This window comes from Chanodichthys erythropterus, chromosome 14 (assembly GCF_024489055.1).
Source record: "Chanodichthys erythropterus isolate Z2021 chromosome 14, ASM2448905v1, whole genome shotgun sequence".
Lineage (NCBI taxonomy): Eukaryota > Metazoa > Chordata > Actinopteri > Cypriniformes > Xenocyprididae > Chanodichthys > Chanodichthys erythropterus.
Genome location: NC_090234.1, coordinates 14,997,404 through 15,016,197, shown reverse-complemented (window position 1 = coordinate 15,016,197; position 18,794 = coordinate 14,997,404). Strand labels below are relative to the sequence as shown.

At 35.6% G+C, this 18,794-nt stretch overlaps 1 protein-coding gene across 10 annotated transcripts in view; it reads left to right on the top strand.

Moving 5' to 3' along the window:
• Window positions 1–18,794, top strand: part of LOC137035587 (bromodomain adjacent to zinc finger domain protein 2B) — a 120,710-nt gene that overhangs the window by 59,105 nt on the left and 42,811 nt on the right. For 8 of the 10 annotated variants that reach the window (XM_067409025.1, XM_067409027.1, XM_067409023.1 and 5 more), the window contains 4 exons: window positions 1,834–2,022; window positions 10,482–10,631; window positions 15,963–16,126; window positions 16,473–16,676. In XM_067409025.1, coding sequence (XP_067265126.1) covers window positions 1,834–2,022; window positions 10,482–10,631; window positions 15,963–16,126; window positions 16,473–16,676 — 707 coding nt within the window. The remainder of the gene's footprint in view (window positions 1–1,833; window positions 2,023–10,481; window positions 10,632–15,962; window positions 16,127–16,472; window positions 16,677–18,794) is intronic. The other 2 variants (XM_067409020.1, XM_067409021.1) reach the window with 2 other exon arrangements.

The following is an 18,794-nucleotide window of genomic DNA, read 5'->3' as shown; positions in this document are numbered from 1 at the left end:
AGAATTCTATAAAAAAGCTTCTTTCATGTCAGTAAAGCTGTTAACAGAAAATGAAAATGTCACTGGAAAAATATAGATTTGGGCTAAGCCCCGAATGTTAACAATGTCTGGCTTCGCCCCTGACCGATAACATCGAATTTTTGTAGAAAATGAAATAAAATAAAAATATTCTCCCTGTTATTGAGGGGGGAAAAAAAGTCTAAAATGGAATCCATAAAAATTAAGAGAGAAGATCTGGAATTTGGGAAAAAATAAAAACAGATATCATAGGACCATAAAATGTAATTGTTTGTATAAGTTTCATGATTTCAAAAATTTGGAAAAAAATGTTTTATTTCATAATGCCCTAATTGAGACTGCTGTTTTTGTCTCCATGGAGAAAACAAGACAAGAATGAGCAAGCTCTGAGCTCCAGCAACACGTATGATCAAGATGACATGCTCACTTTTACCTCCAGTGCTCTCAGCGGACACACACACACACACACACACACACCTTATTAACAGAGCATCAGTATGACACTGTGTAAATGGTGAGTTCAGCCAACAGTTGGACAGAAAATATAAAGAGCTGCTTTATAAATGAACACCAAAAACTAGACTGACTGCTGGTGACCTCTTGCTCTCATTTAGCCTGTGCGATCTGAGAGATTCATCAGAGATTGTGTCCTTTTCCTAAACACGTTATGTGCGGGGCGGGTGAACGTCTGCTGTTTATGCAGACGCTGTCAGATCAGCCTGACCACAAAAGTAATATGCAAATTTATAAATTGCGATGTGTGCTTTTCTGCGTCTACTCTTTGTTCTCTCTCATAAGAAATGCCAAGAGAGAATCTCTCCTTTTTTCACATATAATTACTAGAGGTTTCTTCCTCACTGATGAATTATGTATCTGAAACTCTTTTTTACACACACATAAACAATCATAAATGAAAGATAACGTGTTTTGACTACAGTAGTGAATTTAGTCAGGTGTGTATTTGTGTATATTTGAGCTGATATGTATATATGTATAAGTAGTACAGTATTCAAACGACTTGTGACCTGAGAAAATTATGACAAGATGCTTATTTTGGGGTGAATTATTCCTGTAATTTTTGTGAAATAACAAAAATAGTGAGTGGAAAAACAAATACATTTCACATACTTATTTTTTTACTTTCCTCTTGGCGGGTCAATTTTGATTATTCCACCTCTTGGAGTGCATTAATATTTAAAGGCTGTTTGCAGACGTCTTTGCCTCTTGCAGTGGAGATGAGGGGGGACAGCGGGGAGGGAAGGAAACCAGCCTTTCGGACGTTTTTTCCAGCCATTTATTTTCTCCGTCTCATCCTGTATCGACGGGCCGAGCCTCAAAGGAGCTGACGCTAAATATGCAGCTCATTAGAATGAGATTCAAAGCAAAGATGTGCCTTTTTTGCATGTAAACGGCAATCACAGCAGCTCGAGGGACTAGGCCCTTTTTTTGTTTCTCTTGAAGGGAATTTTTCCTGTGTCCAGCTTTTGTGGTCGTACTCTATTCTCTGCAAATCCCTCAGGAGTTTTAGCAGTAAATGACTTCAGGAAAAAATGAAAGCCTTCAGCCCACCTAAGCAACAAAGTAAAAAGATGTATGAAGGGCTTTTAACTTATGCGTGTGGTTTATAGAAGCGATGTGCATTACTGAAATACAGTGACATCTGACCTGACCTGTTTTCAGTGCAGAAAATACTTTTCTTTCTCTTTGTTATAGTTTTTGAACTAACATCTGTGAATAGTCTGATCATTTCTTTGTCAGATTGTATGTATCCGACTGTTACAAGTGCATGAGATATTTTATGATTTCTCTCTTCAGGTCATTTGTTCCGAATGGTTGGCAATCAGGGCTTGGGAATTTCTTCAGTTTCTGGTGCCTTTCCCATGATCAATCACCCAGCCTTCAGTCTGCACTCCTCTTCTCCTGTCCGATCTGAATTCGGAGGTCTGGGATCTCTGGGAATGTCGGCCGCTTTGGCTGCCCACTCTCAGCTCGGAGCTTTGCCAGGTATGTTGGCCAAAAGATGTCATTAGCTTCAGGTGAAATGATGCTAGTATGTGTCAGCTAAAGCTGCATGATTAATTGTTAAAAGATTGCGATCTCGATTCAAACACCCATGCAATCTTATTCCTAAATGACAACGATTCGCCTGTGTCTGTTATACCTTTGACAAAATCACACCAGAACATTCAATTCAAATTATAATAATACAATTTAATGAAAATATATCATAAATAATACACACACACACATATACAGTGGGTACGGAAAGTATTCAGACCCCCTAAATTTTTCACTCTTTCAAATCATTTAAGTTCATTTTTTCCTCATTAATGTACACACAGCACCCCATATTGACAGAAAAACACAGAATTGTTGACATTTTTGCAGATTTATTAAAAAAGAAAAACTGAAATATCACATGGTCTAAGTATTCAGACCCTTTGCTGTGACACTCATATATTTAACTCAGGTGCTGTCCATTTCTTCTGATCATCCTTGAGATGGTTCTACACCTTCATTTGAGTCCAGCTGTGTTTGATTATACTGATTGGACTTGATTAGGAAAGCCACACACCTGTCTATATAAGACCTTACAGCTCACAGTGCATGTCAGAGCAAATGAGAATCATGAGGTCAAAGGAACTGCCTAAAGAGCTCAGAGACAGAATTGTGGCAAGGCACAGATCTGGCCAAGGTTACAAAAACATTTCTGCTGCACTTAAGGTTCCTAAGAGCACAGTGGCCTCCATAATCCTTAAATGGAAGACGTTTGGGACGACCAGAACCCTTCCTAGAGCTGGCTGTCCGGCCAAACTGAGCTATCGGTGGAGAAGAGCCTTGGTGAGAGAGGTAAAGAAGAACCCAAAGATCACTGTGGCTGAGCTCCAGAGATGCAGTCGGGAGATGGGAGAAAGATGTAGAAAGTCAACCATCACTGCAGCCCTCCACCAGTCGGGGCTTTATGGCAGAGTGGCCCGACTGAAGCCTCTCCTCAGTGCAAGACACATGAAAGCCTGCATGGAGTTTGCCAAGATGGTGAGAAATAAGATTCTCTGGTCTGATGAGACCAAGATAGAACTTTTTGGCCTTAATTCTAAGCGGCATGTGTGGAGAAAACCAGGCACTGCTCATCACCTGTCCAATACAGTCCCAACAGTGAAGCATGGTGGTGGCAGCATCATGCTGTGGGGGTGTTTTTCAGCTGCAGGGACAGGAGGACTGGTTGCAATCGAGGAAAAGATGAATGCGGCCAAGTACAGGGATATCCTGGACGAAAACCTTTCTTCAGAGTGCTCAGGACCTCAGACTGGGCCGAAGGTTTACCTTCCAATAAGACAATGACCCTAAACACACAGCTAAAATAATGAAGGAGTGGCTTCACAACAACTCCGTGACTGTTCTTGAATGGCCCAGCCAGAGCCCTGACTTAAACCCAATTGAGCATCTCTGGAGAGACCTAAAAATGGCTGTCCACCAACGTTTACCATCCAACCTGACAGAACTGGAGAGGATCTGCAAGGAGGAATGGCAGAGGATCCCCAAATCCAGGTGTGGAAAACTTGATTCATCTTTCCCAAAAAGACTCATGGCTGTATTAGATCAAAAGGGTGCTTCTACTAAATTCTGAGCAAAGGGTCTGAATACTTAGGATCATGTGATATTTCAGTTTTTCTTTAATAAATCTGCAAAAATGTCAACAATTCTGTGTTTTTCTGTCAATATGGGGTGCTGTGTGTACATTAATGAGAAAAAAATGAACTTAAATGATTTTTGCAAATGGCTGCAATATAACAAAGAGTGAAAAATTTAAGGGGGTCTGAATACTTTCCGTACCCACTGTGTGTATATATATATATATATATATATATGTATATATATATATGTATATGTATATGTATATATATATATGTATATGTATATATATATATGTATATGTATATATATATATGTATATGTATATATATATATGTATATGTATATATATATGTATATGTATATGTATATGTATATGTATATGTATATGTATATGTATATGTATGTGTATATATATGTATATGTATGTGTATATATATGTATATATATATGTGTGTGTGTGTGTGTGTGTGTGTGAGTATGTAGTATAAATATTTCTAAATGAATTTAAATGTTATTAAATATGTTGCTTTTAAAGAAAATTTGCTAGGAAAACATGCTTAAAAATATCACAATTGGAGATGCACCGATATTAAATTTCTTAGCAGATGCCAATAGCCGATTATTCAGAATGATATCGGCCGATGCCAATACCGATAGTTTGATTTTTCTGAAGGAAAAAAAAATCTCTCCCAAATAATGTTGCAAACCTCTCATTTGGTACACTACAATATTAGAGGTTACAATTAACAACAGAGACATTATATTCAGCTGCTGTTTATTTTCAGATATAATAATTACACTCAAATAAAAATGTAAATGTTTGTATGGAATTATCACATAAGGTAGTTTTCATAAGCACTTGTTGTCTTCATGGCAAATTTACACAAACATAATTAACAGTAAATAAGCTCCTCTCTAGTGTTTTTTTTTAAATATGTAGATAGCTAAGGAACTGTGAACATTGGAAAACATTCCTGAGGTAAATGTGACATGATGTGACATATTGTTCACAAGCTGTTTTATTGACGTCTTTCTGTGGTTGAAACACAAATAAAGTGATTACGAGACATGATACATTCTGGTAAGTTGTACAATACATTTCAACATACCTTTGATGTTCATGCATGTTTTTCGAGATATAACTTGTATTGAAGATGAAGAAAAGACTCGCGCTCTGAGCTGCCGGATGAACTGAGACATTACAGCGATCTGACACGTCACATTTAAGAGCACCAAAATGCCATTTATTGTTTGAATTTCATGATAAAATGGACAGAATTTCAAAACTGAAACTTTAGTTTTTATCAGAAGTAATAAAGCACAGATCTTTTTGCCATTATTGGATGGGAGGCGCTACAAATAATATTTGATGTAGGGAAAAAAAGCAGATCTGGCAACCCTGGCTTGAACTATGGGTGATTCATAGGGTCCAAAAGAGCCTGCTTTAACGTCACTATTTATAAACTGTTAATGCGTTAAATCAGTGGTTTTCTTCGTGCACAGTATGTATGAGTTGCAGTCTGACACGTTTTTCCGCACTCTTTTGATTGACAGGATATAATCTGCCCTGATCATCGGCTGTTTTTAAACAATCGGCCGATGGCCAATAGCGATGATAATAGCTTTTATCGGCCGATACCAATTGTTGGCTGATACATCGGTGCATCTCTAATCACAATGTAATTTTTAGGGCTGCCCCCTAATATCTTGTCATTAGTCAACTAGAACAGGCTTAGTTGTACCAAAATTGCCATTAGTCGGTTAGATACAGAAAAAAATAAACTCCACAGGAAGTGTCGAAATCACACAGTCTGTGACAGATCGTTAACGGCAGGAAATCCAAACATTCATCTATAATTTATCTAAGTAGTAAGCAAGTAATGTAAGTAGTAGCAACTTTACAAGTCCGCTCACTCTTACGTTAACCTAGATAAATGTCGCTATTATTTGGCACAAATCCAAGTGTTCGTGTGGAAATCACGCTTAATGCATGACATGGAGGCGCCGCTGCGATCACTTGCATTTAACTTAAAATACTCCATCATTTTTGGTCATACAGATAAGAATAATCCTACATTTAGAACTGAAAATGGTTTGTTTTTATTTCTGTGAACGCACAATATCAAGAAAACATTGTGCTTTTGTAAAATAATGAAAACAAACAAGATGCACTTTCTGCCGTCTCAGTCTCTGTGAACTTGAGCGTGTCACAAAAATGAACCGAAACTCAGTGTATGCTTACCTCACAGACATGAGAAATATATCTATGGAGAGTTTGAAATGTCTGCTTTTAAATTAACCAAATATTCTCAGATTATGTAATGAAACGTGCATATAGGCACGTCCACCACTGTGGAGATGACGAGTCAGCATCGTCGGTTTAATCTCTGCAGCGAAAACACACAAAACTTATTCAGAAAGTCTCCTTCTGTTTTTTTTCACAATCATAATCATTACGTTTGCCGGAGCGCCACTGCAAGCTTTATGTATGCGTTTGAGCGCTGATTATGTACAAACCCGACTCCAAAAAAGTTGGGACACTGTACAAATTGTGAATAAAAACAGAATACAATGATGTGGAAGTTTCAAATTTCAATATTTTATTCAGAATACAAGATGACAGATAGAAAGGTATCAAATGTTCAAACTGAGAAAATGTATCATTTTAAAGGAAAAATAAGTTGATTTTAAATTTCATGCCATCAACACATCTCAAAAAAGCTGGGACAAGGCCATGTTTACCACTGTGTGGCATCCCCTCTTCTTTTTATAACAGTCTGCAAATGTCTGGGGACTGAGGAGACAAGTTGCTCAAGTTTAGGAATAGGAATGTTGTCCCATTCTTGTCTAATACAGGCTTCTAGTTGCTCAACTGTCTTAGATCTTCTTTGTCGCATCTTCCTCTTTATGATGCACCAAATGTTTTCTATGGGTGAAAGATCTGGACTGCAGGCTGGCCATTTCAGTACCCGGATCCTCCTTCTACGCAGCCATGATGTTGTAATTGATGCAGTATGTGGTCTGGCATTGTCATGTTGTAAAATGCAAGGTCTTCCCTGAAAGAGACGATGTCTGGATGGGAGCATATGTTGTTCTAGAACTTGGATATACCTTTCAGCATTGATGGTGCCTTTCCAGATGTGTAAGCTGCCCATGCCACACGCACTCATGCAACCCCATACCATCAGAGATGCAGGCTTCTGAACTGAGCGCTGATAACAACTTGGGTTGTCCTTGTCCTCTTTAGTCCGGATGACATGGCGTCCCAGTTTTCCAAAAAGAACTTCAAATTTTGATTTGTCTGACCACAGAACAGTTTTCCAATTTGCTACAGTCCATTTTAAATGAGCCTTGGCCCAGAGAAAACGCCTGCGCTTCTGGATCATGTTTAGATATGGCTTCGTTTTTGACCTATAGAGTTTTAGCCGGCTATGGCGAATGGCACGGTGGATTGTGTTCACCGACAATGTTTTCTGGAAGTATTCCTGAGCCCATGTTGTGATTTCCATTACAGTAGCATTCCTGTATGTGATGCAGTGCCGTTTAAGGGCCCGAAGATCACGGGTGGTTATCCGGCCTTGACCCTTATGCACAGAGATTGTTCCAGATTCACTGAATCTTTGGATGATATTATGGACTGTAGATGATGATAACTTCAAACTCTTTGCAATTTTTCTCTGAGAAACTCCTTTCTGATATTGCTCCACTATTTTTCACCGCAGCATTGGGGGAATTGGTGATCCTCTGCCCATCTTGACTTCTGAGAGACACTGCCACTCTGAGAGGCTCTTTTTATACCCAATCATGTTGCCAATTGACCTAATAAGTTGCAAATTGGTCCTCCAGCTGTTCTTTATATGTACATTTAACTTTTCCGGCCTCTTATTGCTACCTGTCCCAACTTTTTTGGAATGTGTAGCTCTCATGAAATCTAAAATGAGCCAATATTTGGAATGACATTTCAGAATGTCTCACTTTCAACATTTGATATGTTATCTATATATCTATTGTGAATAAAATATAAGTTTATGAGATTTGTAAATTATTGCATTCCTTTTTTATTCACAATTTGTACAGACACACTTTTTTGGAATCAGGTTTGTAATATATAGGTGATTAAAGGCTCATTATTATGATTTATATGGTCGATTTAATATAAACACTAGATTTGTCGACTAATCGCTTAAATGAATGACTACTAGTTGAATACAAAAATCTTTAGTCAAGTAATTTTTATTTATTTTGTTTTTGGTCTGGGAGTCAAATGTGAACTACACATGTTTTTTTGTGAGCACATGGGCAACATGTATCATCTTTATAGTGCTTTCCATCAGTCCAGCGGTCCACACTGAGGCCATGACATTTACGAAGGCTTAAATGCTTCGGGTGAGAGCTTTGCTTTAACCTCCTATAGTGGTTTCAGCCCCTCGCAGAGTTTAAACGCCTCATGACACGCAATGTTTCTTTTTGAGCAGGGGCAGATGAGCAAGATTGTTGCTGTAAAACAGATCAGGAATATACAAATCTCTGTTCTCATTCTGAAGGACAATCAAACACTGAAACTATCAAACAGTCCTAAAGTGATGCTATTAAGGTTGTTACTTGTATTCATATGATGCTGATTATTGTGTAGGACATGCTGTACTATTTGTCATAAAGTGGATGTTTACAAGAACCGTGTGTTTGCAGATGGAAGTGTGAGCCATGTGTGAGCCAGCTTTTGGAGAAAATGGCATGTGATGTCTGCTTTAGATTTACCATCTTCAGCATGTTTATAATAAAGGACTGACATGAGAGTGGATGGAATAAAATGCTGCTGTTAGAGATGAAAACACACACAATCTGAAGAGTAGAGGCCTGTAATCACAAGATGGATTTTCTGTAGCTCTGAATCATTTAACATCACTCCTGAATGAAGTCAGTGACTGTTTGTATAGATTTGTTTGCTCACTGAGGATTTATGAGCTGGCTTGTTTGTGGTTATGGCACAGTTGAGGATAAATTAAAGCCTTTTTTGTGCTGTTTTATGGACACTTCAAACAAAGGTGAGGTGCTTATGTGTCTTGTGTTATTGATATGGAGAATGAGAACAATATACAGAAACAGGCTACATGTCTTTGTAGTTTGCATATAAATATGCTTTTTTTTTAGCACAGCTCTCTATATAAAATTGAATATACAGTGGCATGAAAAAGTATGTGTACCCCTTGCAGAATCTGTGAAAATGAGAATTATTTTAATAAAATAAGAGGGATAATAAAAAATGCATGTTATTTTTTGTTTAGTACTGTCCTGAGTAAGATATTTTACATAAAAGATGATTGCATTTAGTTCACAAGACAAAACAATAGCTGAATTTATTAAAATAACCCCATTCATAAGTATGTGAACCATTAATTCTCAATGTGGTCACCTGATGATCCACGACTGTTTTTGTGTTTTGTGATGGTTGTTCATGAGTCTCTTGTTTGTTCTGAGCAGTTAAACTGAGCTCTGATCTTCAGAAAAATCCTCCAGCTCCTGCAGATTCATCAGTTTTCAAGCATTTTTGCATATTTGAACCCTTTCCAGCAGTGACTGTGTGATTTTGAGATCTGTGTTTTCACACTGAGGACGACTGAGGGACTCAAACTCAACTATTAAAAAAGGTTCAAACATTCACTGATGCTCCAGAAGGAAACACGATGCATTAAGAGTCGGGGGGTGAAAACTTTTGAATTCAAATATCAAGGTAAATTGTACTTAATGTTTCTGCCGGGAAACAAGAGTATCTTCTGTTGGTTCTGAAGGGCAGTACTAAATGAAAAACAATGATATTTAAACAAAATAAGAAAAATTGTGACATCTATCATCCTGTTCAAAAGTTTTCACCCCCCGACTCTTAATGCATCATCAGGTAACCACACACAGTATTGAGAATCAATGCTTCACATACTTATGAATGGGGTTATTTTAATAAATTCAGCTGTTTTGTCTTGTGAACTAAATGCAATAATTTTACATGTAAAATATCTTACTCAGGACAGTACTAAACAAAATATAACATGCACTTTTTATTATCCCTCTTATTTTATTAAAATAATTCTCAATTTCACAGATTCTGCAAGGGGTTCACATACTTTTTCATGCCACTGTATATATTATATCCAACTTGCTCACATGAAGCAATATATATATATTATATAGAAAATCTCAACTGCCTGATTTTTCTATTTCTTAGCAAAAGTTCTGGCCAGTTCTATATAAAGTTGAGTTGGATTGAAAATGGACAAACCCAGTGATCGGGTTGTTTTAACCCAGTGGTTGGGTTAAATGTTTGCCCAACCTGCTGGGTAGATTTATTTAATTCAACTATTGTTTAAAAATTACTGTATTGCTTGCTTAAAATGAAGCCAAAGTATGTTGGAAATTAACATTTATTAATAAACATTTATCAATAAGTTTAATGAATAATAATTAAACAATAAACATTTATTAAATTGCTTAATAAACGTTCACATTTGATTATTATTGTTGCTTCCAGTAATTATGTGTCTGATTTTTAATTTCCAGCCTATTTTGGGTTCATTTTAAGCCAGACATATAGTCATTTTTAAACAATAGTTGGGTTAAATAAAACTGTCCAGCACATTGGACAAACATTTAACCCAACCACTGGGTTTGTCCATTTTCAACCCAACTTGGGTTGTTTTTAACCCAGCATTTTTTAGAATGTATACTTTATAAAATAATCTGCTCAATTGTTTATCATCACAAAATGTTATCTATATTAACGCCCAGCACTAATCTGATGCATATATCTATAAGGCTCCTCTGTGTTTCCTCAGATTGGTGGCGTTCTGCCGACACTCAGGGTCACGGGTCAGCTGCCTTTTTTCCTCATCTATTGGGTCTGCCGGCATTATTCAGCATGTCGTCGCTGAACCATGAACAATCCCTCCTCCGGTCTCATGCTCCCCGACGTACTCCTGCTAAAGGTGTGTTAATTATCCTTCTTATGCTTTGTATGTGTATTTTTATTCCTAAAAGTAATGAGCTGCTTACCTTGACGACACGTTTAGATGTCAGTGTGCTCCAAACATGAAGGCTGATTCATAATATAGGCAATATAAATATTCTAAGATACATTATTGTGCCCAAGAAGAAAAAATTGCTTTTGTCCTTCTAAAATTCACATTACATTACATATACTTTTATTAATTTAAGATGCTTTTACCAAAGCGACTTACAAATTAGGAATACAACAAGTGATTCATCATAAAGAGGCAATAAACTCGAGAAATGCTAGTAACACAGTTTCAGACATTGTTTACAATAGTACAAGCTAGAACAGGGACGGACTGAGGAATAGTGAAAGGAACAGGTTTTTTCTGCTGATGGAAGAGGTGTTTTCAGCTGTTTCTTGAATATTGTCAGGGATTCAACATTCCAGATAGGGTTGGGAAAATCATTCCATCAGCAAGGAACAGTGAACGAAAACATTTTGGAAAGTTTTTTTCTGTATGTCTCAGAAAAAGGCATCACTCACTTCCAGTCATTTGTAGATGTTTGAATGCACATGATGGAAGTCTAGCCAGAAGAGCATTAGTCCAGCCTAGAAATGACAAGGGCCTGGACGAGAAGTTTGAAGACTTCAGATGCAAAAGCCTCTCAGTGCCATCTGAAATTTTCTTCTAAAATGAGCATTTTTATCAAGCTTGTATGTTTAGGTTCAGTAATTTCATTTTAATGGCAATTAATAGGTCCTTTTCATTGCCATTAAAGTGAAATAACTGAACATAAACATACAAGCTTGATAAAAATGCTCATTTTAGAAGAAAATTTCAGATGGCACTGAGAGGCTTTTGCATCTGAACTCTTCAATTGTTGTGCAGTGCAAACTTGCAATGTGCTCTTTTGAAGGTTAGCTGGTCATCAAAGATTACCCCAAGATTTCTGACCGAACTTGATGGGATTATTGTTTTTGTTTTTTTGCTAGGTTGAGCTCTAGGTAGGCCTGTCACGACATGATTGCGATATACAATATTATTGTAATTTTAAGACCATTGATGATAGCAGAAGCGCAGAGAATGGAGCAAAACAAAACACAGGTCACAAATTAGAAGTCTAAAATGAGAAATTTTAAAGAGAAATGTGCGAAGAGTGTTTTTTTTTAGGGGGGGCAGATACCGATTTTAATAAACAATTATTGGTTGATACCGATATTTGTCACTTCTTTTCTTATTTGAAATTTTGTCATCAAAATAGATAGTATTTTGATCATGGTTTAAATTGGCAAAGTTCAAAAACACCTGCATTAAAATATACTATATCATCAAATATTTTTAATGAACATGGATTGGATCCATTTAACATTCAGCAGGCCTACATAAAGATAACAGAAAAAGATGCATATGAAATAAACAGTGCTTTTTAGGTAGGTTTAATAGCTTTCAGGTACAGTAAACAAATGTAAAATAACTGCATATTCTTCAGTGTATAAATTATATACATATTAATCATTCTTTATTGTGATTAATCTTCTAATTTGTTTTTGTATACATTTTAATATTTTTTTGTAAGTTTAAATATGTATTAGATCTACACTATATCCTTTACTAAGGCGGGACTCTTATTTTGACGGGTTTTCTCATCTACGGTAATGTAGAGCATGCAGTTCTTCAGAGATATTTTGCAGATTTAAAGTTTGTCCGTTTATTAAGCATCCCCTGAAAAGGCATAAGATCTGTATGTATTTAACTGTTAGTTGTAATAAGTGTTTTGAGTAATCTGCTGTATGTTGATGATAATGCAATGGAGAGAGAGTTTAATGCGCACTTCTTGTGCTCTGTAATGTTTAGCTCTTGTGATGATTTTTTTTTTTTTTGGAATTAAAACGGACGCAATAATCTTAAAGGTTTTTTACAAGATGTAATATAAGTCTAAGGTGTCTCCTGAATGTGTCTGTGAAGTTTCAGCTCAAAATACCCCATAGATTTTTTTTTTTTATTAATTTTTTTAACTGCCTATTTTGGGGCATCATTAAATATGAGCCGATTTATGCTGTGCGGCCCCTTTAAATCTTGGAAATTTTGAAAAATAACCCTGAAATGATGACTTCTGGTGAATATTGTGGAAACTAATTGTTACATTTAGATAAATATATTTCATACATTATAGCATATTATAATACAACTTATTAGGCCTTATATATTTATAGAATAGCAAAGTAGGCCTAATCAATATACAAGATGTGAAATATAAAGGCTATAATGATCATTTTGCCAACAATGAACCATGGATTTGTTTAGTTAATAATGTTTTATTTTTAACTTAAATACAACATATAACATTCAAAACTCTTTGGCTTAGACTGCATTTAAAGAAAAATAAACACAACAGTTTTCTGTAGCCTTGTGCAATCAAATTCAATAGAATTAGACTTCTAGAATGTTCTTTCCAGTGCAAAAAAATATTTTTAATTTAATTAGACAACATTTTAAGGAAGTGTAGTGCAAATATCTTTATATAAGTATACTTCCATTATAGTTCACTTTCTTTCCAGTGCAAAACAATAAAAAACAGCTTTAACCAACAGCTTAAAAAAAAACACCATTCAATTCTATATTTTTGTGCTCTTTTCTTTTTTGCCAGCTGCTCGGAGGTAGTCATTTTTACATTTCCCGCTGTCGTCACTTGTCGTCATCGTTGCTACAATACGTGACTCACAATGACTGAAACGACCAATTAAAAGGGCATTCTCTGATGATGTTCCAAGATGTTAAAAATGCTACGCTGATCATAGACAAACAGGGGGAGAAATTATACTATAGCTACTGATCTGTAGCTACTATAGTAGGCCTATCTACCGCACACTGCAAAAAATTACTGTGATTTTAACGGTAAAAAACTGTGAAAATGTCTGTCATGGATTTGCACTGAATTGATACTCAAAAATACGGAACGAAGTGCGTTCCGTATCAGTTCAATACGGAACAAGACTTTTATGTGTCAAATACTGGACGATTCCGTATTATACGTAACGGTTGGCAACCCTATTTAACAGTACATTAGCAACATGCTAATGAAACATTTAAAAAGACAATTTACAAATATCACTAAAAATATCATGTAATCATGGATCATGTCAGTTATTATCGCTCCATCTGCCATTTTTCACTGTTGTTCTTGCTTGCTTACCTAGTCTGATGATTCAGCTGTGCACAGATCCAGATGTTAATACTGGCTGCCCTTGTCTAATGCCTTGAACATGAGCTGGCATATGCAAATATTGGGGGCGTACATATTAATGATCCCAACAGTTACGTAACAGTCGGTGTTTTGTTGAGATTTGCCTGTTCTTCGGAGGTCTTTTAAACAAATGAGATTTATATAAGAAGGAGGAAACTATGGAGTTTGAGACTCACTGTATGTCATTTCCATGTACTGAACTCTTGTTATTCAACTATACCAAGATAAATTCAATTTTTCATTCGAGGGCACCTTTAATAAAACATTAGTAAAGTTTTGGTCATCATTCTGATGTGGTCCGCTAAACTTATGGAAGTTACAAAAGTTTTTTAGTCAAGAATAGTGTGCAGTCTTTTGTTATTTGATTAACATTAAAGCGCAGACAGCAGCACTAGAATTATGTCATTATACAGCTCAGTGCCTTCACAGTTAATTAATAAACCAATTGTTTTGAAATATCTGCCTTTTTCCTACTATAGCCAATATGCCGATGGTTGTAAATTAAGCAAAAATCAGCCGATGCATCCCTAGTTTTAAATATGGATATTTTTCTTACCCATTACTTCAGAAGGCCTTTATTAACCCCTCAGAGCTGTATGGATTATTTTTATGATAGATGGATGCACTTTTTTGTGATTCAAAATTGCACTCCCAATCAATACCATTATAAAGTTTGGATGAGCCAGGATATTTTTAAATATATATCTGATTGTGTTCATCTGAAAGAAGATACACCTAGAATGGCTTGAGGGTGAGTAAATCATGGGATAATTTAAATTTTTGGATGAACTAACCCTTTAACTTGAGCGTCATGCACAGGATGCTGTGAAAGATGCGAGTGCAATGGACAAACTGCACATTTGCATGGAAAAACGGTGCAGTGGAAATCAAAAACGCGTTCTCTGTGAAAACTAACTAGACACTCGGGACTGCCGCTTCCCGTATGAAATGGTGTACACCTTTTTACGCCGTCATGTTTAGATTTGCACCGGAACAGTGGATTGCATTTTGACGTATTCTTCCTGTAGTTGTCAGGAAAATGCTATAAATACTCATTCAAATGTTTCCGCTATGAATGGGACAAGAGAAACGGGTCTAAAATTTTCTACAAGACAAGTGTTTAGTGTAGGGTTTTTTAGCAGTGGATTCACAATGGTGCAAATTCAAAATATCAATCATATAACAACACAGATAAGTAAAAAAAAAAAGCAACTTTTAAGCCTGTTTTTCTTTTTAATAAGTGGGTAATCTGTGATAAACAAGATTTGTTTTCCTCCACAAACCACAGCTGCAGTATATGACATGTTGATGCATCTACGTTCAGCTATTTACTGTGAATCTCTAGCCTCAGGACTGAAACATCCTGCTAATGCTTTACAGTATTGCATATAAACTGTATGTATTTACACCTCTGCTATACTTGTGATGAAAATAATCCTCACTGATTTCACAGGCATCTCACATTCACAGTTTTTAGATGATTTGCCAGTGTTCCTAAATTTGGGCTCTGTTTTAAACCCTAGTGAGCTTGGTACTTGGTCTATAAACAAAAAGTTTGCCCATTAATTTTCAGTTTAATCTACACACTAAAAAATGCTGGGTTAAAAACAACCCAAGTTGGGTTGAAATTGGACAAACCCAGCGGTTGGGTTAAATGTTTGCCTAACGTGCTGGGCAGTTTATTTAACTCAAATATTGTTTAAAAAATTAGTGCTTAAAATGAACCCAAAATATGTTGGAAATTAACATTTATTCATTTATTCAAGTTTAATGAATAATAATTAAACAATAAACATTAAATTGCTTATTAATAAATGTTCACCTTTTGATGATTATTGTTGCCTCTTGTAATTGTCTTATTTTTAATTTCTAACCTATTTTGGGTTCATTTTAAGCCAGACATATAGTCATTTTTAAACAATAGTTGGGTTAAATAACCCAACCACTGGGTCAAAACAGCCCAATTGCTGGGTTTGTCCATTTTCAACCCAACTTGGGTTGTTTTTAACCCAGCATTTTTTAGACTTTAGTTTACTGTACTGTATATTTATTTGTTTTGTACATGATCATTTCTGAAGCAGGACTGAATGGCTCCCTCAATGGAAAGACAAACTCGAGCTCGGCCTCTTCCACACCCTCTCCAGCCCTCAAACCTCCAGATCAAACCAAGAGCCTGAAAAGCAGCCCAAAACCAGCACTAAACCAGCTAGAAGAGAAAACTAGACTCAATACAAAAGACCAGGTAAGGATTACATGGCATTTGAAATCATGAAATCACCCGTATATAAAAACCTGTACATTGTTGTATTCTCTAGTGGAACTCAAATTTTTCATTCAGTTAATTAGTTTACTTGTGTTAGTAGATAAACTGTGTTTGATATTTTCCTGATATATGCAGCATTCGTATCAGTATGCTGTGAAACCACTCACTGCCATTTACGCTTTCTGTCAAAAAATATTATCTACCTTTTTTGGGACTATTTTTAGTCATGTCAACTGGAAGGACAGCAGAAAGCAGTTGTTTGTGTAAACAAAGAGAAAGTGTGTGTGTGGCTGCTCCTGTCATCTGACATTGCTCTTCCTGACAGAAGCTTCATAGCAAGGTGCCAGATGTCTCCATCGACAGTGACAGCCAATCAGCATCCAGCTCTGACAGCTCAAGCGATGCTCTTAGCAGCTCTGACTCAGACGACCTGGAGGATGTTGACGACGACGACGAAGACGATGATGATCAGAGTGATGATAGTGTGGACTTGGAAAAGTGCGGAAAAGATCCGAAAGGTATCCGGAAGGTATGTGTGTCAATGAAAAACAGTGTTGTTAATTTTATCTAAAGCTAAAAATGTTTTCTTTATTTGAAATTAAGGCATATATAGATGTGTGTGTGTGTATGTATGTATATATATATATATATATATATATATATATATATATATATATATATATATATATATATATATATATATATATATATATATATATATATATATATATATATATATATATATATATATATATATATATATTAGGGCTGTCAAATGATTAATCGCGCTTAATCGCATACAAAATAAAAGTTTGAGTTTGCCTAATATATGTGGGTGTACTGTGTGTAATTAATATGTATATAGAAATACACACAAATTAATGTATATATTTAGGAGAAATATGTTATTTATGTACAAAATATTTTTATTTATATATAATATAAATTATATAGAAATATAAATAAATAAATATTTTTGTAAATATTTCTAAAATATATACTTGAACGTGTTTGTATTTATATATACATAATAATTGCACACAGTACACCCACATATATTAGGCAAACTCAAACTTTTATTTTGTATGCGATTAATCGTTTGACAGCCCTAAAATAAATATAGATAGATAGATAGATAGATAGATAGATAGATAGATAGATAGATAGATAGATAGATAGATAGATAGATAGATAGATAGATAGATAGATAGATAGATAGATAGATAGATAGATAGATAGATAGATAGATAGATAGATAGATAGATAGATAGATAGATAGATAGATAGATAGATAGATAGATAGATAGAAGTGAAATAAAATAAAATGGGTTAAGCTGAAGTATAAAATGACTTAAATTAAAACTGAAATAAAAATGGGTAACACTTTACAATACAATTACATTTTGATAACATTACATTAGTTAACGTACCTAAAATACTTCTTTATTCATTTTAGTTGTTAATTTCAACATTTACTAATACATTGTTAAAATCAAATGTTGTTAAAATTATTTAGTGGACGTGAGAAAACATGAACTATGAACAGTAGGATTTTTATTAACTAACATTAAAAAAGAGAAATACTGTAACTTCATATTGTTTTGCTCATTGTTAGTTAAAGGGATGGTTCACCCAAAAATGAAAATGTGATGTTTATCTGCTTACCCCCAGCGCATCCAAGATGTAGGTGACTTTGTTTCTTCAGTAGAACACAAATTATGATTTTTAACTCCAACCATTGCCGTCTGTCAGTCAAATAATGTGAGTGGATGGGAACTTGGATCAATAAGAGTCGAAAAACCTTGCATAAACAAATCCAAATTAAACCCTGCGGCTCGTGAAGACACATTGATGTCCTAAGACACGAAACGACAGTATTTATATCATTTTTTACCTCTAAAACACCACTATGTCCAACTGCGTTCAGCACTCGTTTAGTAAGGTCTGATCGCGCTCTGACAACAGCAGTGATGTCTCGCGCATAGACTTCAATGAGTGCTAGACATCACTGCCGCTGTCAGAGCGCGATCAGACCTTACTAAACGAGTGCTGAACGCAGTTGGACATAGTGGTGTTTTAGAGGTAAAAAATGATATAAATACTGTCGTTTTGTGTCTTAGGACATCAATGTGTCGTCACGAGCCACAGGGTTTAATTTGGATTTGTTTATGCAAGGTTTTTCGACTCCTATTGATCCAAGTTCCCATCCACTCGCATTATTTGACTGACAGACGGCAACGGTTGGAGTTAAAAATCATAATTTGTGTTCTACTGAAGAAACAAAGTCACCTACATCTTGGATGCGCTGGGGGTAAGCAGATAAACATCAAATTTTCATTTTTGGGTGAACTATCCCTTTAATGTTAGGTAACTAATATTAAAGGATTAGTTCACTTCAGAATTAAAATTTCCTGATAATTTACTCACCCCCATGTCATCCAAGATGTTCATGTCTTTCTTTCTTCAGTTGAAAAGAAATGAAGGTTTTTGAGAAAAACATTCCAGGATTTTTCTTCATATAGTGGACTTCAGTTGAAGGACCAAATGTCAGTTTCAGTGCAGCTTCAAAGAGCTCTACATGATCCCAGACGAGGAATAAGAGTCTTATCTAGAGAAATCATCGCTCATTTTCTAAAAAAATAAATAA